Raw genomic sequence first — 26,237 nt, 5'->3', positions numbered from 1 at the left:
AAAAAAGAAGAGAGAGAGAGAGAGACAGAGGGAGGGAGGACGGGAGGACAGAAGGAAGGAAGCAGGGAAGGAGGGTTGAAGGAAAGAGGGAGGGAGGAAAAGGGAAATTCGATTCTTGTGACTGCTACAGCCCTTCCTAATACTCTTTTCTCTATGCTTCTCTGACATTTGTCGTTGGTAAAAACAAAGAGGTCTAGAGTTTAATTATTCTCCGAAATGACTGAAATATAAAAAAGAGTAGTCGATCTCAGTCCTTAGGATCCTCAAACCATGGGGCCCTGAGTGACCTTGAGGGGTCTCTGAATTACCTGTCCTGCCAGCTGTGTCACACATGTAGCCTATGCGTGCTGCTGCATTTCATACATAATCATTATAAAATGGCATATTCAGCCCTGGCTGGTGTAGCTCAGTGGATTGAGCACGGGCCTGCGAACCAAACAATCGCAATTCGATTCCCATGCCTGGGCTGCAGGCCAGTTCCCAGCAGGGGACGCACGAGAGGCAACCATGCATTGATATTTCTCTCCCTCTCTCCTTCCCTTCCCCTCTAAAGATACATAAATAAAATCTTTTAAAATAAATAAATAAAAATAAAAAAATAAAGTGGCATGTTCATATACATGTAAATGCTAGCTTCAGGTCACTGTATTATTCTCTCAGACCACAAGTATCTCTCAGACCACAAGTATTGAAACAACTCTATATAAAGCCTGAAATGTTTGAAATTCAAAAGCAACTCTCACTGATGAAAAAATAGGAGCTACAGCTCAAAATACACTTACTCTACACTTAGTCCTTGAATTAAGATAGACCATCTGAGAACCACATTGTACTTGGACTTGATCCCAGGGCTCCTTCAGAATAGTTCTATCAATAGCAGCCTCTACTGAACACTCACATGGGCTGAGAGTCACACTGAGCCTTTTTCATTCACTGTCTTGTTCATCCTTACAGTGACCCGTTTTACAAATGAAGAATACTGAGACCTAAGACATTTAATTTGTCTGCGGTCACATGGGTAGTTGGTGGCAAATTGGAAATCCCAGCTAAGCCCAGGCCACTTTGATGTCAACCACTGCACTGTAATACCTCACCAGTTCCATGACCTTATTGAAATACACCTCGGGTCATGTTGAAAGGTATTATGAGAACCAGCTCCAAAACTCTTTGGTCTTTATGTCACACAATGTCTTCTTTTGAGACCCCACTAGAGAGATTTCTGCTGGACTCAGCATAACAGAAAACTCAATTTCTGTTGAACAAAAGGTGCCTTTCCACATTAGGAGCATGGTAAAACAATAGGCTGCACTGAGCTTCTTCTTTTCGTTGGCTTCTACAAAGCTCGGAAACACCTCAACTAAACAGTGTAGACTCTTTCAGGCTATATTTAGGGGACAAACCATGTATACCCACTCGAAGACTTCACCTTGACTTTCTGTTTTAGTTGAAGGCCCTAGAAAGCAAAACCTGCAGCCTAAGTTTATGAGCTGCCCCTTTACAGGAAGGTATGTAAGCCCAGGGGGCTGAGAGTGAGGGAGGGAAAGGGAATGAGGCGGGGAAAGAGCGAGATACATTAAAAGTTGTATGATCAAGCTGGACACTGCTTGTGATCAAGTTCAGCTGATTGCTCTTCCAAAGCAGTTAGTAACTCTTCATAATTAACTGCTCTGTGGTAGGTGAGGAGCGAAAGAGAGACTGGCACCAGTCTCCCATTGGCCCAATAATTCAGAAGCATTCATGCTCCTGTGTAGCTGGGTGACATGACTCTGGCTGTGCCTCATGCCTCAGAGGTGACTGGGGAGCCCCACAGCAGGGTGACAGGTTGCTGGGTTGTGCCCTGGGGAAGTCCATCACTGGGCAGCAGCTGGGCTGACTGTGCAAAGTTATTTACCATGATAACCAATGCATGGCCGTGCCCCTCCCCCATGCCTCCCTTGAAGAAGGAGTGCTGAGATCTGACATAGCACAGAGAGGTGTTTGGTGGACTTTCCTTCCTGCATTTTCCCTGCCACAGCTTCTTTTATTTTCTGACTATTTAAATATAATGTATATTGATTTTGTTCTCATAAGCCACATTTAATCTGTTTTAGATGGGCCAGGGTATATACAAAATTTAACAATTATTTGCTGTGTGTGAATCTGCTCTCTCCACTAAGAGTCATATCCTCAAGGGCCCCCTTCTCTTCCATCCTCAAGAGTGGCTACAGTGGATGCTTGAGGATGCATTGACACAGCCAGTCACACTCATCACCACCTCTCTTTGTACAGCAAGGTAGCCCTGAACCCTCATTTCATGCCAGGTATAAGGCTTTGTTCCCCAGTGTTTTTTCTCAGCCTTGGTTACATTTGTCATTGGAAACCCCAGTAATTTGCAAGGACAGCATGTCCTCAGAATCCCCAGCACTGAGACTGTGTCTGGCATCATGGGCATTTGATGAATATTTTTGCACTAACCCCCAAAATTAACAATGATTATATTATTATAACTATTTATTGAGCAGGTATTACATGCCCAGCACTTCCCTAGCTGGTTTACCTTATTTAATCATCATGTAACTCAGCTCTTGCCAGCTGTGACTCAGCCATGAAATCTGATGAAGAAACTTGATTTCTGTGATAGTGGATTTTGCTTTAAAACACTTGTGTTCCTTGCTGACTCTGAAAAAAGAATGGAGGCCCCACCGACCTAGTATTGAGCCCCGAGAGAGTGTGCTGTCTCCAGGTGCCTCTTTTTCCTGATCCCCTTGGTCTCAGGGTTTGCCTTTTCACTGCGTGACTCACAGCCCCATCTACTGACTGCAGCAAAAACAGTCTACCTTTCTGGAACTTGGCAGCCAGGCGGTCCTTAATTACCTGATGTCTTCAAGGTCCCCAATGTGCGATTAGTTTGATTGGACCTTGTAATTAAATGGTGAGCCAAGCACATGGCGGGAGGGTGCCTTAGGCTTGGGCATTCTTTTATTTCTTTTTTTGTACTAAGGGCTGAGAGAGAAACTAGGAAACAAAGACCCACTTTGGTGCTGAGCTGTCCCCACAGCCTGGAAGCTGGGCCAGCATTTAGAGATAGAGAGACTGGTCTTTGTGCAGGCAGCTCTGCTCATTGGCATAATTGCCTGCGGTGTCGTGGGTGATATAATCCTCCCATCTGTGAATGCTCCTTGCTGAGTGTCTCTGATTAGCCTTCCAGGTGCCTAAAGTTCTACCCTTGCCATTTATGGGCACACATACCTAAAGCCACTGTTGAAATGCAGAGGTTCTTGTTGAGGGGACGGCATGGTGTGAAAATCAGGGCACTTCATGGGGAACCAGGGAGGCTCAAGTTAGGGGTCCCCATGTGGGGATTCAGGAATTCAGAGCCAGCTTTTGCTCTTGGAGATTCTGGACATAAATATCACTTTATTTCCCTACTCAGCATAACACACAGGTGTTTATTCTCATTGAATATCAGAGGCTGGTCCCAAACTAGGCTGGATGGTCATTGTTTAAGGGCCCAGAAAAAAATCTGTGAATTGAAAAAACAAACCAAGCCAAAAATAATAACGATGGAAGAGAGAGAGAGAGACAGAGACAGATCAAGATCACCACATAAGAAAAGCATATTTGAACATTAGGAATACACCCAGAGTATCGATGAGAGAGAGAAACTCTCTAACAGATATGGGCAATCCTGCCACAGAAGCAAAGCAAACCATTGAAGTAGGGTTCTACAGTCATGAATCTAAAACATGGATTGGGTTAGAGCGTGAGAAATTGGATTAAGTAGTCCTGAGGCACAGTACGGAGTCTGTTCTCATTTGATTAGTGTTGTTTGTTACTGATGGTTTGGTTTTCATGTTTGTTTAGTTGGTTAGAAACAGTGAGAGCCAAGGAAGAAATGCTGCCTGGAATTCGGGACACCTGGCCCTGGTCCCAGCCCTACCCCATAGCTGCCTCTGTGGAAATCCTTGTACTTCTGCAGAGCTTACTTCTTTCATTTGCAGAATGCATATAATACTCACCTGTTCACCCTCCAGGGATACCGAGGAAAAAGCGGGGTCATATTGTAGAGTCCTTTGAAAAGAATAAAGTATAACTTCATTCATGGACAATGATTAATACTATTGTCATTAATGATGGTTATTAAGAATCAGTTTTTAATACAAAGTAATCCTAAATCTGATGAGGAAGGAGGTGGATATAAATAGGTGAGATCTAAATTAAGGGGTTTAAAGGCAGTAACGACGGTGATTGAGTACCAGTCTTGCCCCTCTCACCTCTGGCTGAGTACTGGGGAAAAGGGGAGGGCCCCCTGACCTTACTTAATGGAGTGAGTCTGACTATTGAGAGAGCCAGCTCTTCCCTTAACTTGTCTAGTGCAGAAGGCGACTCCCCAAATTGATCAACACCCTCACCTGCTTTGCTTTTGCTTGCTCAATCCCTCCCTCCCTCCTGGGTACTTGCTAGCTTGCTTTCTCCTTAGACTAAGGGACTGAAAATCCAGTTCAGCAGAGATGTTTGCAAAAGCAGGCCTGATCGCTCGAGTGCCCTTTGCAGGACGTCAGCTCCCAAGGCCACCACGCAAGGACAAAAACCTAGCATCAGTCCTCTGGGTAAACCTGTAGAAGCAGCCCTCCCTCACCTGGCCTGAGCACTAGGTGCAGGGTAGAGGGACACCCCTGGCAGCTAAATGCTTTGGAATTACATAGAATGCCTCTAGAGGCCCCTCTCCTCTTCCAAGGCCCTCCAGTCTCCCACAGTGCCCGCTGCCATTTGACCTGCAGGAATCCCTACTAGACAGGCTCTTTAGATTCACATCCAATAAATGGTGTTTGTTTTTTTCTTTCTTAAGTTATAGTACCACACAGTGGTTTAGGGCAAAGGTTCTCAAACTTGAATGTACATGCAACTCACTGAGAGATCCTGTTAGAATACAGATTCTGATTTAGAAGGCGGGAGTGGGGTCTGAGATTCTAGTTTCTAACGAGCTCCCAGGTGATGCTAGTGCTGCTAGAGGATGTGAAGGCTGCTGACTGAGACTAACACTTGGAGCAACAAGGCTTTCCGGCAGGGCTCTAGACACAAACTCACTGTGTGACCTTGGGCAAGTTATTGAATCTCTTTGAGCTTCAGTTTGTCTGCAAAATGGGGAAAATGATAATAGTACCTCCAGGAGTTGTTGGGGGAACTAAATAAGACAATGTATGCAAAGTTCTTTGTCCAGTGAGTGGCACATAGCAGATGAGAAGATATGGCACTGGTGACTGCAGATGACAAAATGGGAGCCTTCTCCTAAATGGCCCTGTCCCTGGGGAGACATTTTAGGGAATCTGAAGAGCACACCTTTCAGGCCTAGCCACGCCTGGGCCCAGGGCCGACCAACCCCACACCTCTGAGTGGAAAGACTTGCAGCAGAGGAGCACACATTGGACCGTCTGAGTGTCCTGTGTCTGCGTGAGGTGTGAACCAAGGGCAGCTGCTGAGCCCCCCACTTCACAACACGCCATTTCTGGGCCGGGGTCTCTGTGGATTTGGGCAGCGGGGGTTGGAGGGCGGTGGGAGCAGTATGGGGAAGGGTGGGCACTGGCCTTGGAGGACTGCCAGGGTGGGAGAAGCAGGAGGAGCAGGGAGCAAACGAATGTGCGGTGCAAGAATAGGGCCTTGTGCAAAGAGAGAACAGGAAGTCTGTGTTTGGAGGAGCAAGGATTATGTAATATCTTACAGCTTGAAGGTGGGAAGTCTGAAGCAGGTGTCTCAGGACTAAATCCAGGTGTCGGAGGGGCTGTGCTCCCAAAGGTTCTGTGGGAGAATCGGTTCCCTTGCCCTTTTCAGCTCCTGCAGGTCACTGTGATCCCCATCCAGGGCCCCTTCCTCTGTCTGTAGAGTCAGCAGCCGCATCACTCCAACCCCTGCTTTGTCATCACATGCCCTTCTCTGACTCCCTGCCTCTCTCCTTCACTTGAGAAGACCCTCGTGGTTACATTGAGCCCACCTGAGTCACCCAGGACAACGTCCCATCTCAAAAGTCCTTCACTTAATCACTTCTGAAAAATCCCTTTGCCATGTAAAGTGACATAGTCACAGGTTTCAGGGATCAGGGTGTGGACATCTTTGGGGGGAGTTATTATTTTTCCTGCATGTTGGGGGTGACTTAAATATGTCTGTCTCCCAGGATTTCAGGAGAAATGCAACTCGTTAAAGAAGTTTCTAAAAAAGGAAACAAATGTTTATTCAAGAGTCTGATACAGAGGAACAAAAGAACTTTTCATGGCTTGGCTGTATTAGCTGGTTTGTAAAGAGAACTTCCTCCTCACACAGCAACTGAGGACCCATGGTGTGCATGCCTGGCATAGAGGGAGGGTCTGCTTAGCCCGGGATCCCCCAGGGAGAGCCACAGCAAAGGCAAGCAGCCTTCAGCCTGCCAGCCACAGGCACCTGGGAGCGTGCGCCTGTCCTGGCCCTTCTCCCCTTCTCCTTAGGGCCACCCTCCTCTTACCGGATAAACCTGTAGCTCCCTTAGAACCCCAGTATATGTGGGAAGAATTCTCCTGTATGTGTCTCCTTTACTCTCACACCACAGCACACTCACAACTTTTCTGACACCAGATGTATGGGTTATTTCCCCACACCAAGCACTTTTCTGCCACACCAGTTGGGTGTCCTACAATTTATTTCAACTCTGGCACTGAGTGGAATTAGCACAGACTGCAGAGGTTAGGGGCTCAGTCCCACGAGACTGTCCCCACACTACAGACGCTGGTGGCAAGTACAGCTGACCCTTGAATAATGCAGGGGGGGTTAAGGGCACCAACCCTCCATGCAGTTGAAAATTCACATGTAATTTTTGACTCCCCCAAAATTTAACTGCTAATAACCTACTATTGACCTAAGCCTTACCAATAACATAAACAATTAACACATAATTTGTGCAGTATATGTATTATATACTGTATTTTTACAATAAAGTAAGCTGGAGAAAAGAAAATGTTATCAAGAAAATCATAAGGAAAAGAAAATATGTTCATAGTATTGTACTGCATGTATAAATACCATAAGTTTATGTTGTCTTTTTTACAAGATGACTTGTCTCTCAGTTCCTAATCAATTTTGTGTTAGGTGAGACAAAACACTGTGGATGTTATATGTATCACTAACACTAGACATCAAAAGTGAAAAATATGTGAAAAATATATATATTATACAGGTATAATGATTCAAGCATTGATAACAGAAACAGCAATGCGATTGCTTTATTGTAGCCTGTTATAATCAATATGATTGCTTCATGGTAGTAAAGAAATCTAAAAAAATATTTCAATATATTTATCAAAACATTTGCATACGAGTGGACTTACACAATTTAAACCCGTATTGTTCAAGGGTCAACTGTAGTAGATCCTCAGGTCACCCACAACCTTGTTTTGGCTTGGCTACAAAGTCTGACTTGGCTACAGATCAGAGGTTCCCACAATCCCGTTCCTCAGATTCTGCCATTTGCTAGAGCAGCTCACAGAACTCAGGGAAGCACTTACATTTACCAGTTTACTCATGGGTACAGACGGACAGCCCAGTGAGGAGATGCACAGGGCCAGGTCTGGAGGGTCCCGAGAGCAGGAGCTTCTGTCCCCGTGGAGTTGGGTGAACTGCCCTCCTGGTGCATGGATGTGTTCACACACCTGGAAGTTCCTTAAACCTCGTATTATTGGGATTTTAGTGGAAGTTTCATCACATAGGCATGCTGGATTATTGATTCCATTTCCACCCCTTCTCCATCACCAGAGAATGGGGGTAGAACTGAAATTCCCAAGTTGCCAATCATGGCTTGCCCTTTCTGGTGACCAGCCCCCATCCAGGAGTCTTCCAGGAGCCCATCGAGCGCCACCTTTATCAGAACAAAAGCATTCCTTTCATCCAGATGCTCCTGTCACTCAGGAAATGCAGAGGTCTCAGGAGCTGCATCAGGAACTGGGGTCAAAGACTGTTAGAACAAAAGATTCTCCTACTACCTTTATTTACAGAGGGTTTGGGGGTCTGAAGCCAGGGATAGAGCCACATACATATACAGAAGGGTAGGTGGGAGGGTTCCCTGGAGCTTTCGACAACCTGCCAGGCCCAAAGAATAGTGTACATATGTATTAGTTCACATTCAGGCATAAGAATAAACATCCCATGAAATGGTCTTAAGTCTGACATCCCTGCCTCTGCCAGATCACTGGAGAGGGAGCCTGGCTCCGCAGAGCCGGGACTTCAGACTCCCCCAGCAGGACCTCAGCCTCTTCCTCAGAGAGCAGGATGCCTGGTGATTCCATCAGGCTCCATGCATATTTGTTGAATGAATGAATGAATGAATAAGTGAATGAATGAATGAATGAATATGGTTTACAGACCCTTTAATGGGATCCTTTTTTAAATTTATTAATAAGAGATTCTCCTTTCAAAAGTAGCACTTCCTGAACACATGTAACATGTCAGAGATTACTCATATCATATGGGATTCAAAGAATTTTCTTTTTTTATACAAAAACAGAAGATGGAGACCTGCTGTGTAGCCACTTTGCTTTTCCTGTCATAGTGAGTGAGAGGACCGGATGCTGTGCACACCCTTTGGGCACCTCAGGAACGTGGCGGGAATAAAAGAAGGCTGTTATGGGTTGAATTGCATCCCTCCAAAAAAGATGTTAAAGTCTTAAATTCCAGTACGTCAGAATGTGACCTTATTTGCAGATAGGGTTGTTTCAAATGGAATTAGTTAACATGAGGTCATTCTGGAGTAGGATGGGCCCCTAATCCATTATTACAGGTATCCTTATAAGAAGACGGCCATGGGAAGACACAGACACACAGGGCAAAGGCCCTGTGAAGACAGAGGACTGGAGTGATGCATCCGAGAGTCAAGGAATGTCTGTGGCTACCAGAGGCTGGGTGAAATGCATGAGACAGATTTTCGCTCAGAAGGACTACCCAGCCAATAAATACCTTGATTCCAGATTTCTAGGCTGCAGAACTCTGAGACCAATAAGTCTCTGTTGCTTTAAGCTTCCCACTGGTTGGTTCTTGTTGTAGCTGCCCCAGCAAACTAATACAGAGTCATGGACTTCGGCATTCTCAGCATTGCTTGAAGACTTGGTGATATCTGGTCCCTAAATAGTGTAGCTCGGATGAAAGCCAGGATGAATGAGCCCCACTTATCTCAGTGAATGTGAAGGGCCATTTATATTTTCTGACAATTACGGTCAGGTTGAACTTTGAACCAGCACATGTTTGTACCTAATCAGCACTCAGGAAATCCACAACGAGTGATTAATCTGGGCATCAAGCTGGTCGGACTACCCCCACTCACTCTCGAAAACAAGGAAAGGTTGGTACTGGGGCTTGGGGAAGGGGCATTTGCTGGATTTTAAACTCTTCCCAAAGCTTTGTATGAGACCAAAACCCAGGTGTGAGAATTCCACTTGGCAAATACCCACAACAACCTGGTCTTAAGATCTTGGTGCTCTAATGGATTTAAAACTTCAACTGTTCCTTAAAGATTTCTACAGATGCTCCCAAACTTAAGGGATTGACTTGTCATTCAGAGAGAGTACCCAGTCTCTCTGCTGTAGAATTCCAAGCAGAAGCAACACGTTCACAGGCCTTCCCTAGAGGCCTCTGTGAAATGCAAATCATCAGCCTCTCCGCAGAAATCGCTCTGCAAGGAGAACAGGTGATCCACCTGATGAAGCTACAGTGGATCTTGTCTGGAGCAGTGATATGATGTTCACAGCCCTGGCCCGCTGACAGCCTTTAATTACAATCCAGCCCTCCAAATTCAACCAGAGAAGATCAGCGTGGGAAGCCGTGCGGTGGAGGGTCTGTGCCGGAGCTCCAGCAGCTCCAGTGGAAATGCGCACTGGTCTCAGCTGCTCCTCCGGGAGCTGGCAGACACACACCTGGAGGACGAGTGGCTGAAGACAAGGCTGCTTAGCCATGCCATGGCGGGTTTAAGGAGCCAATACCTGAAGAAGGACGTTCTAGGGAGATCTGAAATGCAGGATGTACTTGCTGGCTGGCATGTGCTGTGTATTTGCAGATGAAAACACTTAACCAATTCCATTCAAGATCAACTCAATTTTCCAAAGGGGCAGAATTTCAGAGTACATTATTTGAATTATTCAGGAGAGGTTTATTCACCAGCACCAAGATAGGAGATATGTCAACTAAATTATAATTATGTTTCTCTAAAGATATCCACTGACATTCCTTTTTATTTTTTTTAACTTGCAAGGAGAAGTCAGATTGTGTATTTATGGAGAGCCAGCTTCAATATTCTGAGTGGCAGAATGAAAAATTAATTTTCTTCAAATACATTACTGAATAGTTAACTATATCTGAGTAAGTTATTTGTTTAATATACTCAGGTCCTCTTCAAAGAGCCTATGATTTGTTCTCATCTTTTCCAAGAGATAACTTTCAAAAGCACCGGCCTAAGGACAGGAAACAGGAGTTCTGGGCTCCAGCCTTGCCACTAACAAGCTGTTTCACCTGGAGCAAGTCCCTGCTACTCCCTGGGCCTGGCAGGCTGGTGAAGGCTCCAGGGGACCCTCCCACCTATTCTTCTGCAGCTGCCCAAAGATGTCAGCCTCCCTGAGGGTGAAGAGGGCGACATGTGACTGCTCATTGCTATTTATCTGCCTAATAGAGAATGAGAAGAGAAATCAAGCATGGAGAGAAACATTTTTGCACCAAAGTAATCCCTCCTTTCATTCCTCCTGCTGATCCTTGCTTCCCCTGTCAAATCCCTAGGAAATCGAGGGAACTCTGTTGGGAGATGCCTCCCTCCTTCTGCTCAGTTCTCCCTCTCTTTTCCTAAAGCCAGGGAGGCTAAGAGCTCCCTAGGACAGGGTAGTCCTACTTGACCAACATAAATCTTCACCAGCCCACCTCTCTTTCTTCACATGTCCCTCCTTATGCTGCTGCCTGGGCCTCTGGGTTCTGTAACCACTCCCTTCACCTTCTCTTCAGAGAAGTCATTTGGCAACTGGTAGCCTAGGATTTGATCCCCACTGTGGCCGAAAAGCTATGTGCCCAGTAACAGAGAAAGTAGCTTCAGGAGAGAGCACACAAGGGCTTTGCAGAGCATGGCTGCTGTTCATTCACACAATCAGCATTCATCGAGAACCTACCACATAGGATCCTAGAGTGGAGGACTGCCCTGACCCACGGGATAGCTGTTAGCTGTGCGTGTCTGTCAGGTGGTTGAAACGTGAGCGGTTGAGACACAATGTGAGTGTAACATACACAATGGACTGTAAGAACTTAGTAAGAAAAGCAAAATATAAAATGTTAATGACTTTCAATATTGATTACAGGGGTACCAAATTTTATTGTGCTTCTATTTATTGCACTTCAGTTTTACAAATTGAAGATTTGTGACAATGCTGCATCAAGCAATTTCATCCATTTCTCCAACCATATTCACTCAGTTCATGTCTTGGTATCACATCTTGGTAATTCTCACAATATTTTAAACTTCTCTCTATTATATTTTTATGATAATCTGTGATCAGCGATCTTTGATGTTACTATTACAATAGTTTTGGGGAACACAAACCATGCCCATATAATGTGGCAAACTTAATCGATAAATGTTGTATGTGTTCTGACTGCTTCACTGACCAGCTGTCCCCCCATCTCTCTCCCTCTTCTTGAGCCTCCCTATTTTCTGAAACACAAAGTATTCAAACTAGGCCAATTAACAACCTTACAGTGGCCTCTAAGTGTTCAAGTGGAAGGAAGAGTCACATGTCTCTCACATGTCTCTTAAATCCAAAGCAACAAATGATTAAGCTTAGTGAGAAAAGCATGTCAAAAGCCAAGATAGACCGAAATCTAGGTCTCTTGTACCAGTTAGCCAAATTGTGAATGCAAAGGAAAAGTTACCAAAGGAAATTAAAAGTTCTAGTCTGAGGAACAGACTAATGATGAGTAAGTGTAATTGCCTTATTGCTGATACAGAGAAAAGTTTTTGTGGTCTGGAAAGAAGATCAAACCAGCCACAACATTCCCTTAAGCCAAACTCTCTTCAATTATATGAAGACTGAAAGAGGCAAGGAAGCTGCGGAAGAAACGTTTGGTTCATAAGGTTTGGTTCTTAGCTGATAAAGAAGCCATTTCCATAACATCAAAGAGTAAGGCGAAGTGGCAATTGCTCATGTAGAAGCTGCAGCAAATTATCCGGAAGATCTGGCCAAGATAATTAATGAAAGTATCTACCCTAAGCAACAGATTTTCATAGTGGATGAAATATCCTCATATTGAAAGAAGATGCTATCTAGGAATTATATACCTGGAGAGAAGTCAATGCTTGGCTTCAAAGCTTCAAAGGACAGGCTGACTCTCTCTTCAGGGGCTAATGAAACTGGTGACTAAGTAGAAGCCAATGCTCATTTGTCACTCTAAAAATCCTTTAAAAATTATGTTAAATTTACTCTGCCTATGTTCTATAAATACAACAACAAAGTCTGGAAGGCACACATCTATTTACAATATGGTTTGCTGAATATTTTAAGCCCACTGATCAGAAAAAAAGATTCCTTTAAAAATGTTACTGCTTATTGACAAGGCATCTAGCCACTCAAGAGCTCTGATGGAGGAGTACATAAGATTGTTTTCATACCTGATAACACAACATCTATTCTACAGCCCTTGCATCAAGGAATAATTTTTTACTTTCAAGTTGTGTTATGTAAGAAATACATGTTGAAGGCTACAGCTGCCATAGTGATTCCTTTGAAAGATCTGGGCAAAGTACATTGAAAACTTTTGGAAAGGATTCACCACTCTAGATGCCATTAAGAACATTCATGATTCATGGGAAGAGGTCAAAATATCAACATTAACAGGACTTGGGAAGAGGTTGATTCCAACCACTATAGATGACTTTGAGCGGTTCGAGATTTCAGTGGAGGAAGTAACTACAGATGTTGGGGAAATAGAAGTAGAGCCTGAAGATGTGACTGAATTTCTGCAACCTCATGATAGAACTTTAATGGATGAGGAGTTGCTTCTTACAGATGAACAAAGAAAGTAGTTTTTTGAGAGGGGATCTACTCCTGACGAAAATGCTGTGAAGATTGTTGAAATGACAACAAAGGATTTAGAATATTACATAAACTTAGTTGATGAAGCAACAGCAGGGTTTCAGAGGAAAATTGATTCCAATTTTGAAAGAAGCTCTACTGTGGGTAAAGTGCTATCAAACAGCACCACATACTACAGAGAAATTGTTTATGAAAGGAAGAGTCAATCAATGCAGCAATCTTCACTGTCACCTTATTTTAAGAAATTGGCACAGCCACACCATTCTACAACCACCACCCTGATCAGTTAGCAACATTAAGGTAAGACTCTTCACCAGCAAAAAATATTACAACTACCTGAAGGCTCAGATGATAGTTAGCAATTTTAGCAATAAAGTATTTTTAATAAGGTATGTACATTTTTAGACATAGTGTTATCGTACACTTAAGGCTACAGTATAATGAAAACATAGCTTTCATGTGTCCTGAGAAACCAAAATATCCATGTCACCTTCTTTATTATAATATTTACTTTATTGCAATGGTCTGCAACCGAATCCACAATATCTGTGAGGTTGCCTCCATGTGTCAAAATTATAAATAGATATATTAGGTTAAATAAAGTATATTATTAATGTTAATTTTACCATTTTTAGTTTTTTAATGTGGCTACTAGAAAATGTGGAATTACATTTGTGCCTTGAGTGTTGTGAGGGACTTAGGAGGGTAGGGTAGGCAGAAGATGGTGCAGGCTGGTACAGTAGAAGTAGCATGGGTGACTTGGTGGGGAGAGAGACAGCACAGGCTGGCTGGGCATTTCTTGAACTGAATGGGCAGAGGGCAGAAAGCTCATGACAAGAATAATGTAAGTAATTGGGGGTAATAAGGGACAAGCACAATACCATTTAGTAACACCTATATTTTTTGAGCACTCACTATTTCAGGCACTATTCTAAGTGTTGTTCACATACTAACTTATTTATCCTCACAACCAATGATATGGTTAGTGTTATATCTATTTTGCAGAGGAGGAAACTGAAACAAAGAAAGGGAATGTGATTTGCCTGAGGTCACACAACTAGGGAGTGGTCAAATCAGAATTTGATCCCAAGAGGCCTGGTTCCAGAGCCTCAGTGTTCACGTATAGCCCCTCTCTAGGGTCAAACTGAGGGGTGAGCACTTTGTCTGTGGGAAATGAAGATCCCCACAGATTTGGGGCAGCACAGAGCCTGGTCTGAGTAGACAGGAAGACTAATCTGGGGGCAGGAAGTTTGGGGTACACGTGAGAGCATGCTGGAAGAAGTGGGCCTAGGAAAAGGGCAGAGGCTGATGCTTGCTTGGCAGCTGCTCTGCCCAATCCTCTGGCCACCATATCACAAGCTCTCCCTGAGCCTCTGTGCCAAGCCACAGGGCCATTGCCTGCAGGTTCCTCTGCCTTGAATGTTCTTACCATCATTGGTCCATTCACTTGCCTCCTTTCCTTCACCATCACTTCCTGATCTCCAGAAGTAGGTCAGATCTTCTAATTATGGGCTCATACATACCTATAACATTACATTTATTTATGTGAGTTTTTTATTTTCTGTCTCTTCCGTCAGGGAAGGAACTGCATCTATTTTTGCTCACTTTATAAACTCAACACCTACAGTAGCTCCTGACCTATAATTGCTACTAGTAAATATTCATTGCATAAGTAAACCTTCCTGCAACACAGGTGTTTTAACCATTTCACAGGTGAAGAAACTGGCACTTAGCCAGTTTAAGAAACTTGCCCCAGGTCCTAGTCCAGCTAAGACAGTAAACTGAAACGTCTCCTGAGCTGGTTCACTTCAAAGCCACTGACACTTGGTGGGAATGCAAGGAGATGCCAATACCCCCAGGATGGGCACTGAAGCCAGAGGCCAGTGAGGAGGTCTGAGCAACATGCGTCCACTCTTCCCAAGCCAGGGTTTTATTAGGACTCACCATATTTGACTATCTTCATCCTCCTTACTTTTCCCTATGAGGTTCTCATCCCTCATCCAGAAATCTCCATGTCTGTTGGGCCTTCTCAACCCCTCCTCTTGGAGTGCCAGCCTGGTGAGGTTGCCAGAACTCTGAGTGCCTGACACAGATACGCCCTTATTCCAAGGGCCATGCTCCAGTTTTTTTAGTTGGATCCTCAAATTCCCCTTTTCTAGAGGAACCATTTCCAGTGTTGATGGCTGTTACTGTAATCATTGATCCATTCAGTCAGTCAGTCAGCAATCACTCTATAAAAGCTCATATCTTTTCCACTGCACCTTGAGATTCTCAGTCTTTTGCAGGATAGGTGGCACCCACAGGATGAGACTTTAACCACCTCAGCCCTATCTCAAGAGGCAGAGGTTCTCAAGCTAAGCCTTTCAGAACCACCCAGAAGCCATGTTGGATGGAAGACTGCTGGCCCCACCCCCAAAGTTTCTGAGTCAGAGAGTTTGAGGTGGAACCTGAGATTACATTTCTAACAAGGTTCTAGGAGTCTTAGCTCAGGCTGCTATACCAAAGTATTGTAAACTGGGTAGTTAATACAACAGACATTTATTTTCTCACAGTTCTGGAGGCTGAGTAGTCCAAGATCAAAGTGCTAACTGACTCAGTTTTTGGTGAGAGCCCTCTTCCTGGCTGACAGAGGGCTGAGAGAGAGAGAGAAAACGCTGGTGTGTCTTCTTCCTCTTTTAAGGGCAGTAATTCCATCACAGGTCTCACCCTCATGAGATCACCTAAACCTAATTATCTCCCCAAGGCCTTGTCTCCAAATACTATCACATTAGGAGTTAGGGCTTCAATATACAAATCTGTGGGGGTCAGTCTATAATAGTAGGTCATGCTGATGTTCCTGGTTCAAGAACCACACTTTGAGAACAACTGCTCCAAGGAGTCTAGCTAATAGAAACCTGTTTAACTCTATTAAATGAGGAGCTTTTCCAAAAACATTTTGACCCTGGATGTAGGGGACCAGTTTGTCTTGGCCTGGCAAATGTGACTCAGCTCTGTATGGAAAACCTACAGAAGGGAAGTGGTGGGCAGGAGCCAGACCTTCAAACTGACTTTTCCTGTGGGAATCAGGCCTAGAAAATGCATACAGATTTTATGGCTTGCTCTTGCTAAAACTCCATCACCCTGGTCTGAAACAACAAATGTGCATTGTCTATCTTCAAGGTAATTTCCAAAGCCTGTATGAGTTCTCCCAAGGACAGAGCTAATGAGCTCATCGTCATTCCCCTCTATGTTATTTTCATTTTCCTGATTGTACCTTAAATGTAGACAATAATATTCTATGTAATAGATAATAAATATTTCTCTGATGTAAGACCCCAGGAAAACAATAAAAGCCTGTCTAGGCAAGGGTCGAGGCGCTCCCCTCTTGAGGGAGTGGCCGAGGCACCCATAGGCACTCTCCCCTTGAGAGAGTGGTCGTGCCTGTTCCCTTTTTCTCCACAGGATTGTTGCCTGTGCATTCATTCTCGTCGTCAGCCCAAACAGGCAGACTCTGCTGGCCAGGGTCTGCCACACCTGGACACCTTTGTTCATGCAACATCTTGCAGGAAATGTTCGACAAAACTCCAGTTGGGAAAGAAACCTGAAAGGGTCTGAAGAGAACACTTTCCCAAGTGACAGCTAGTGAGGGACCTCATCTCCCCTGGCTGGTCCTGTCTCTCTACCTCACTTCTGGGGGAGACACAGCACAATCCTTACTTCATTGAAAACAAACTTTCTGCCCTTACTTCTGACTCCTATGTCAACCCCATCCATCTCCCTCCATGGGGCTTTGCAGAATATTCAGATCAGCCGCAGGCTGAGCAAGAGAAGCTTTGACTTGAATAAGAGACTAATTGAAGTGCATTTTTTTAATATATGAAAATATGTTCATCAGTAAGAGCTGGAAGTTGAGGAATCTTCCCAGGTTGTCATCCAAGGGTAAAAAAGGAAGAGTGGGTTGACATTGTTTAAAGACAGTGGTGGAAAGGAGTAAGCCAGCTGTCCAGTAAGCTAATCACACGCAGGCAAAAGCCATAGCATGGTGTCAGGGTACCAGGCATATCCTCAGGGCATATAACACAGATGTGCTTTCTCTCCACATGGATAAATTTAAATCCTGAGTGCTAGTAATTCTTGCACAAATTGCATACATTTTAAAGGCAGCTTTCCAGGATTGTTTTGGGGCTTTGCCTAAATATTACTCAACCAAGTTGCAAATGGAGGTGATCTCTTTGACACTGGATACCCTTCATGTCCCCTGCTCCCTGTACTCTGCCCCCCAGAGTCAGCAATTGCTTTTCAACAGAAGGCCCAGAGGGTACTTTCTGAGCGGTCATCATCACCCTCTGCTGAAAATACACTGCGCTTCTTCCTGCCCATTCAGAAGTGCAGGCAACCTCCTGGGAAGATCTTAAATAGATTTGCAAATAGGAGTAGCATCTTTGCTTTGGCAGGAGGTTGATCTTGGCACTCATCAAAACCTCCTCTTTCTAATGTTCCAAAACAGTGGTCTGAGGCCAAACAGCCTTGCGGGTCTGCTGTGCGAACCCGGTTTGCATGATTTCAGCCCTCCTGGTTCTATAGCTCTCCCTTTCCAGGAACAAAGATCAGTTTTGGCCTACCCTTCAAATGTGTCTTGTGGGACAGGGGCTTCCATAGCACTGTGTGTCCACTGTCATCTGAATTTCACACATGATAATGCTGTCGAAGTGAAGAATGGCTTTCTAGAACGCAAGGAACTAAGATGAAGTCACACACTCATTAGCGGGCCCACCATGCTCACCAGCTCCCCTCCCACACGCACATCTGACAGGAGGTTTCCTGGACTGTACCCTTCTGTGAGCCGTAGAATCCGTCTCTTAAATGCTTTATCAAATTGATCATTGTGCTGTCATTTTATCTACCTTTCAGTGCCCTAATTTTGTTTTCAGTCCGTGTTTAATATAACAATCTATTTCTGTTTCAACAGCTGTCTTTTATTTCTGGAATTTTTATTTAGTTTGTTTTCAAACCCACCGTCTCCTTTCCCTTTTGAATTGCTCCATTTTCTCTGGTTTCTGGCATTTGAATGTGCTTATTTGTTTTGTCTGTGTATTTTCACACATGCTAAGAGTCGTTTCTTCTCTGTTTTTTAAGTTTTTACTCTAAGCTTATCTCCGACAGGAATTGTCCTGCTCAGGCCCTGGGTTGTGGGGACATGTGTGAGGATAGGTTTTGAGCCTGTTTTTGCCAGGGTCCCTAAAGCCCTCACGGACACGCTTTTAAGTTTGTTCTGCATTCTGGATTTCCACACCATGTGGGCTGGTACCTGTGGACCCAGTGCACAGCCACAGGTTCCAGGCTGCTGGGCGGGCCTACTTCCCGAGTTCCTAGGTTGATGGCAGTGGTTGTCCCAGGATGGGGCGTCAGACAGTCCCTTTGCAGCTTCATGGAAACATACATGCCACTCGGGCTTTCCTTGTATGGAGGACCTGAGTCTCCATTCCTCATTCCCATGGGCTTTGAAAGCATGACTGAACGGGGTGGGCCCAGCCCCCTCAAGTGGCCACTGTTTCAGCTCTCAGATGTGGGTTTGTTTTTTGGGGGGGTGGTCTGCTAAGGAGCTCTCTTTCTAGGTCTCTTATTTTTATCTTATTTTGTTTTATTGTTGTTACATTTTATCCAGAATCTCAATGTATTTGGAAAAGTAAAGGGGTTTCCATATGTGCTCAGGCTGAAGAAGTATTGTGCATGGCTTATTTTAGCTTGATTGACACAATCGTCCTATGATATAGATCTGATTACTATCTTCACTGTACAGGCAACAGAGCCAAGATTTAAGGAGGTTCAATTAGTTTTCCAAAGTCCAGAACACGACTCCCCAGAAATTGCTAAAGCAGGGGTGGCACCCAGCCTGTTACCTAGAGGCCTGGCCTGCACATACCCTCCAGTGCCTCCTTTGTGGCCCTGCCGTCTCACTCGGGTCAGCCTCTGCCCTGTGGCAGCCAATCGAGCGAGAGAAGGCTGCTCACTCTGTTCAATCCACAATCACACCAAAGCTTTTCTCATCATTCACCTGCTATAAGTGGTCTCCTCTCCCTGATCAAATGCTTTCCACCTTGCAAAATCCTGCCCAGACACACTTTCTCAAGCTCACCCTCCTTGGCACAAATTTTGAGTGAGGGTGGAGAGGTGACAGTGGATGAAAGAAGCATCATCGGATCTTGGCAGTAAATTAAGCAGAGGGAGAGGAGTTGGGGAATCCAAAGCAATGCCCAGTGTTTTCTGGCTTGGATGCCTGACCAGAAGAGGAAGCGTTTGCTGAGGGGGAATACAGGAGAAGCAGCAGGTGAGGCTGGAGCACGGAGGGTGTTCAGCTCAATTTTGGACAGAATGAGTGTGAAGTACCTGTGGAACATAAAGTGGGGCCATTCAGGGACAATCTGACATACAAGTTCCTCACTCCAGAGAACAGACTCTGCTGAAGATCCTGATTTGGCAGGGAGTGTGAGAAGCTGAGCCACTGGTAGTGTGTGAAATGGAAAGGCACACTGTGTGTGTATGTGTGTGTGTTACATTTACTGCTATAAATTCCTTGAGATTAGAAACCATGCCATTTTCTCCTATTTATTTTCTAAAGGGGCCCAAGACACAACCGCCACCCTTATGCAGCAAGGATTAAATAGTATAGGAATCTAAAAAGCTGCTTCAAAATGGAAAAACGTGTTCCAAGATTAATTGTTGTTATGACTACCACCCTCCACCTCCCTCCCAGAAATGCCCGGACCTCCTGTTGCCTACAAAATAAAAATAGTCCATGTCCTCAGGCCTCATTTCTAAGTCTGTTCTTGTGGCCTCATCCCTCCAAGCTCTGTGTGTTTGCCCCTTTCCTCCTCTCAATGCAAGCAGACACCCCTCCTCCACCAGGTTAACCTGGCACCTTGCAAAATCTGTGCATGAATCACAAAAAGAGTTTTGTCAGTTCTGTGACTGGACTGGAAGCTCCAAAAAGGCAAGTGCTTTCTTTCGTTCACAATGCAGGTTATATATTCAGTAAATGTCTGCAGAAGCAAATGAATGAGTGAACTGCTACTTGCCCTAAACCTAGTACTTTCTTTGGCAACAGAAAAGAGAGATAAATAATTAATGGAATAAAAAGTTTCTGCTCCATTTATCTGGATTTTTTTCCCTTGCTGTCTATTCCTAATGAAATCTTATCACCCCTCCCTTATCCACCCTAGATACTACCTTCTCCCAGCCAGAAGTCATCTCTCCCCTCCCTGGAATCTCACAGCACTTTACACCAAGTCCAGAACTCTTACCTCAGTCCCCATTACATTTGGGTCTTTCATGTACTTGGTACCATTAGACTGAAGCTTATGAAGGCAAAGCACATATCTGACAAGCACTGCATCCTGTGCAGCCCCTAGCACACTCCCTAGCACACGGTAGTTAAGTGCATGGCACCTGGAGTAGCTGCATTCAGAAGTACCCGGTTTACTGGGAGAACCAACTTGGAACTTCCAGTGTGGCATTTAAAGGACATTTGGGCCAACCCCTCAGCTGCCTGGCCTGCTTCTCCCCTCTTTGGCAAGGCTTCCCTGGCCCTGGACTCATCCCGGAGTGCCAGCTTACTCCCAACTCAGACTGCCTTTGACATTGTCCCTGTTATGTGATTCCTCAACCTCTGTCCTTGGGTCACTGGTCTTAGATTCACTCACCAGCTGAGCAGCAGCTGCCACGCCCACCTCAGGAATACACCTGCAAGTTTTCAGAGAACAGAGTGCTGAGGCTTCCAACATCAGGGATGACATTGGACATGCTTGGTGTGTGTGCATTCTCCAGTGATTCACAAACAGTTGGGAATTAAAGTGTTTCTTTTCCCCCAGGAAAGGTCACTTTGCCTAATTCCCTTCTTTCTTGGTTGAGCTATACATCAACACATTTATTTTTGCTTCCTCCTGGCTTGGTCATTTTTCAACTACAGTTTGTCCCTGCAGTTCTAGCAGAGGGTTAATGCAGGTTTCTCCTTGATCACAGATCCCCATTTATGAAGCCCTAATTAGGCATTTCCTTTAGGTGCCTTCATAGATTACTTGGTGTGAGAAGTCTGCAGGCATAAACCTAGTCTGAGCTAAAAGCCTGTTGGATATCCAATTAGAAGCTAACTAGGAAAGTTTCTAATCATTCATACCTCTTGAGTCTTCCTCCCCATTCACAGAAGGTGTTCCCTTTTGACCTTGGGTACTATAAATCTTGCTTCAGGAGTTTATCCTTTCTCAGTGCTAATGTGGTCAGTAAGGGTACAATGCATGAGCATTCTCCAGCACTCAGGGCAGGAGTCTAAATTGGCACATCCCTTTGCAGGAGAAAACCAAAACAATATGTATCAAGGGCCTTCAAAATACCTCTAACCTTTGACCCCGTAATTCCACTTCCAGGAATCTTTCCCATGGATATAATCAGAAATGCAGACAGATATCTGTGCACAAAGAAATTCATTACAGCATCATTTATAATTGCAGGTACCTATGAATACCTGATAATTGGGGAATGTTTAAGTATTTTATAGTTTGTCCATATTATACAGCTGTCTAAAATGAAGCTGGTAAAGGCATTTTAGTGCTGACATTAAGCGAAACCAGCACACTTTTAAATTGTATGCACAGTGTGATCCAAGCAGACCTTTCCGAGCTGTTGTTTCACAGGATATTTTCAGGAATGCTATAAATAGAAAAGGTCCATTTTCCAGCAAGGTTGGAATGTTATTATAGACATGTACACTGAGGCTGCTGGGAGTCATGGATATGCTAATGAAATTTTAAGTTAAAAAAACAACGAAGCTGGGTGTACAAGGTCACTGTTTTTACAAAGGCCACCATGGGGCCTGCTCCTCGCCCTTCAGAAAAGTTGGGGAGGGGGCTGCCTAGGAAAGACTATGATGTTGAGAGGAGTCATGGCTCCTGTTGAGCTATGGAACTATTTTACTTCTCCCATGGAATTTTTTGTACCGTCCTACCAAAATGTTATAAGTGTTTTGAAAGAAAGCAAGCTATAGGATCTCCCTCCAACCCGCTTCAGCGGACTTGGAATATAGCAGAGGCAGCTGGCATGTGGATCTAACAAGGCAGTCACACTCCAGAGGATGCGTCCTGTGTGAGTGGTGATGGCGACCAGGATGAGGGAGAATCCCAGGGCTGCCTGGCTGACTCTCAAGGATTGCCTACATTTCAAAGGACATGGGGTGTGGTCAGGGTCCCTCTGTGCTCTAAGCCTGACCAGAGGGTTCCTGATGCCTCAGAGAAAATCCCCAGGATATGAACCATTCCAGGTTCTGGAATATGCTGTATGGCTGCTGATTGCAGACTTCATAACCAGGGTGCATTGGGCTTCCTTGGGTTGGATGCTTCCTCATTTACATACTCTTCCTAGTTCCTCCCTCTTCCATCACTCCTAGACTGTGGCTCCAGCTCTTCTTTTCTGCCACATCTACCCCCCTGGATCAACTCCACTGCAGCCACACAGGCCCAGCCTGTGAGCCCTGCTCCCAGCCCAGTATCTGGTCTCAGGCACTGAGCAGGAGGGAAGTGTAAATTGGGTTAGGGCCTCTGATGAGGTGTAACAGGCACTGAGTCGTAGAACCAGTGCATTGTCACAGGACTTTGGAGACATCTGCCTGGGCCTCTTCTGCTTATCTTCCATGGGCCCCTAAAATATTCATCAGGCTTTATCAGACTAATGGGCTTCAAAAGGAGCAATTTTCTGAGACATGAGACAGGACAATATAAAAAGAACATTAAGGAAAAATTTCTTATTGCAAAATGAAAGGGAAAAGATCATTTAGCATCCCTGTTGGTGTTATCTATTCATGAGAAACAGCACATTCAATCCAATGTGGGATGTAGGGAGGGCTTTGATGCCCTCACCTTGGGGTCACCTTCATGCAGAACTCATCTGTCTCTGCTGTCACAGATGGCAGGGGCCATAGAGACAAGAAGATACAGATGAGAGACATTTCAGAGGGGAATTTCACAGGATGCAGAGGGATTACAGGGAGAGGGAGTGTGGAGGAGAGAGAGTCTAACATGACTCCCAAGGCACTCACTGAGGGGATTGGAGGGAGGGGAGCATCATTCTTCAGCCTTTCTTCCTTTTATGCTTTCTATCCCCCTTCCCAAGACACCCAGTCTTGATTTCTATTTTGGATCATGCCATGGGAGTTTAGTCCCTTGAAGTCAGGAATTGTGACTCCCTCCTGGTCTCCAATGTCCCTACCCATCTATTAGGGTTAAGTTTTGGTTCCCAGCCCTAAGACCATAAGTCTCAGGAATAAAATGTGAGAGGACATGCATGTAAGAGTGTTCTGCACCAAGTCCAGACCAGGGGGGCCTATTTTTGGTTCTTCTCTGCCTCCCCAGGTACTCCAAGGCAGAAAGACTATCTCTCTTGGAATTCATTTTGCTTGACTCTAACAGAGCATGAGATTACAACAGCTCTACAAGCAAGCCTTACTGTAGAGACAAAGACAAAGGGATTGGAGGGCTCCTATTGTTCTGCATCTCATGTCCCTTCCTCTTCTCCTGTTCATTGCCTCTCTCTCACTCCTCTTTAACTCCTAATTCTTTCCTCTTCCATTTTCTTCTTTTTTTGTTCCTTCTGCCTCCCCTTCTCTATCTTCATCTTCATTTCTACTTTTGATCTAGCTTCTTTCTTCTTATAGCTCCCTCTATTCCCAAACTTAGAAAAATAATTCCAATTTAACTTTTTCTCTACTAAAGAACTAAAAAAAACTTTTATACAAAACAAAGTTAAGCTGATACCCTCACCTGTCCACCAACAGCTTGCTGGCCTATACGGCTGGTAATTATGTGATTAAGATGACCTGCCACAGTCATATGTTTGCCTGATGATCGGATCCTTGGGCATTCCTCTACCCACATCATTTGCCCCATCCTGTCTGATATGAGCTTCTATAAACTCAGCATATACCAATCATTATGTTGATTGGGTTCTTTCCAATAAAAATTGCTCACCCAAAAATGCCTTCTTCCCCTTTCATAATTAGAATAAAAGCTTGTTTGATGTTTCATTGCCTATTCAACTTTAAGTGTTGCTTCTCTTTCTTTTCATTAGATTTGTGACAAAGAGTGGCATTACTATGTCATCAATGTGGAGTTTCCTGTGGTTACCTTATACATGGATGGAGCAACATATGAACCATACCTGGTGACCAACGACTGGCCCATTCATCCGTCTCACATAGCCATGCAACTTACGGTTGGCGCATGTTGGCAAGGTAACCCCAAAACAAACCCCATCTGTGTACAGTCCATGAAAAGGTACTGATAGAGAAAAGGGAAACGCAAATGATGTCGGAATTGATCAAGAAAATTTACTGTCACTTACTAATAAAACAGGACTTATAAAAATAAGGATTTATTCAGACGCTAAGCTTGTGTAATAATACAAAACTTGGCTGGAAACAAGATTTTGATTTTAGATCAACATGAGCGGTTCCATGGTTGCCTCAGAGTTACTGATGCCTTTTATCATTCTGGACCCTCACCCAGTTTCAGACTGAAGCTGTGAATGAGAAGAGGCTGAATATAGAATCCTGTATCAAAATGGCCAGTTGGCTCTGTTAAGTGCCATGTTGGGCAGGAGCCAAAGACCTTCCTTTACCCCCACACAAGTTGTCCAAGCCCCCAACCCTCTGTTCTAGGAACTCACAAATGTGCAAGGCTGTGGGAGATAGATTTCTTAGAGGCATGAAGCCGTGGGAGGCTACTCTAAGCCCCTTTCCTGCTCACTAAGGACAGAGGCTCTTTGTTGCCTTCCCACTCAAAGCTCTCTGCTTTCTCCTCACTTCCTTTCCTCTAATACACAAACCCAGGCTAATCTCCTGTTTGGAATCAGGAAATCAGCTCTCTAAGGAACAGGCGTGTAACCATTCTGTCTTTCACTGAGATCCATTGAACTCTGTTTTTGCTCCCTTAAGGGCTATGGTGTGTTGAAGTACCAATGAGAGATCAGAGGAGAAGGAAGACACGCCCCAAATAGGCAGATTAGTGCTCTGAGATGACTCAGATTGGCGGCAGATTAGTTACTGAGATTTGTGACTGTGACCATTCGCCATGGAAGACTGAAGGGAGAGGTGGACTATGGTGTTAGAATATGCCTTCAGAGGACCAGCAAACAATGGGTGAACTAGAGGAGACATAGGCCTCTCTGGGACAAAGAGTGACTTCTAGACCATTCCATGTATGAGAAAATGGAAGTAAGTGCACTCAGCACAGCCCAGGGAGCAGTAGGGATACAATATTCAGGAGGGAAATAAAGCATGAATGAGGCAAGGGAAGAAAATGCATTCCTGAGCTGAGGTCACCTACGTGATGTCTGACATGTCACATGGCAATAAAAAGTTCATTAAACATTTCAGTAGCCTGGCTGGTGTAGCTCAGTGGATTGAGCGCGGGCCTGCGAACCAGACAATCGCGGTTCGATTCCCAGTCAGGGCACATGCCTGGGTTGCAGACCAGTTCCCTGCAGGCCAGTTCCCAGCAGGGGACGTACGAAAGGCAACCATACATTGATGTTTCTCTCCCTCTCTCCTTCCCTTCCCCTCTAAAGATAAATAAATAAAAAATTTAAAAAATAGCACATTTCTGTGTTATTTAAGAAAAAAAAAACATTTCAGCAGAACTTGATGAGAGTTTCATCAGTATGGCAGAATTCCCTGGGATATCAGGAAACAGAGACTGTGTCATCTGGCAAGAGTCCATGAAACTAATTAATATAGCAAGGCATTGATTTAGAGGTTTCACAGGACTCATTAGTCACGGAACACAGTTGCACTAAAGCAGTGGCCCTCTGGTGTGGCTCAGTGCCCCGACCAACACCACAGCAAACCTGCAGATATTTTGGAACATAGCGTGGATACTTCCTATAATATCAGAGGGTCCTACTCATATCCTCACCATGAACCTTATCTTGACTTTGCTTAGAGGCCCTCAAAGAGCACGTGCCGATTCCTATCACCCTATCCTGCAATGGATACCTATCCCCAGTTCTACAAGGCCAGCCACTACCACTGCTGAGTAGTTTCATGCTCACTGGGTAGGGAAACAACCCCACTCAAATGAAAAGTGATTTCATAAAGAAATAATATGATCTCTTTGAATCAAAATAGGCTAAGTTGTACTGCAGTGACAAGCACGCCCCAAT

At 44.6% G+C, this 26,237-nt stretch overlaps 1 protein-coding gene across 1 annotated transcript in view; it reads left to right on the top strand.

Moving 5' to 3' along the window:
* Positions 1-26,237, top strand: part of CLSTN2 (calsyntenin 2) — a 594,536-nt gene that overhangs the window by 527,317 nt on the left and 40,982 nt on the right. The window contains exon 9 of the mRNA XM_037139401.2: positions 24,147-24,309. Within this exon, the coding sequence (XP_036995296.2) occupies positions 24,147-24,309 (163 nt within the window). The remainder of the gene's footprint in view (positions 1-24,146; positions 24,310-26,237) is intronic.

Source organism: Artibeus jamaicensis, unplaced genomic scaffold (assembly GCF_021234435.1).
Source record: "Artibeus jamaicensis isolate MK-2021 breed Jamaican fruit bat unplaced genomic scaffold, CSHL_Jam_final contig_519, whole genome shotgun sequence".
NCBI classification, from domain to species: Eukaryota; Metazoa; Chordata; class Mammalia; order Chiroptera; family Phyllostomidae; genus Artibeus; species Artibeus jamaicensis.
The sequence above is the reverse complement of the archived record's forward strand: the minus strand, read 5'-3'. Positions and strand labels throughout refer to the sequence as shown.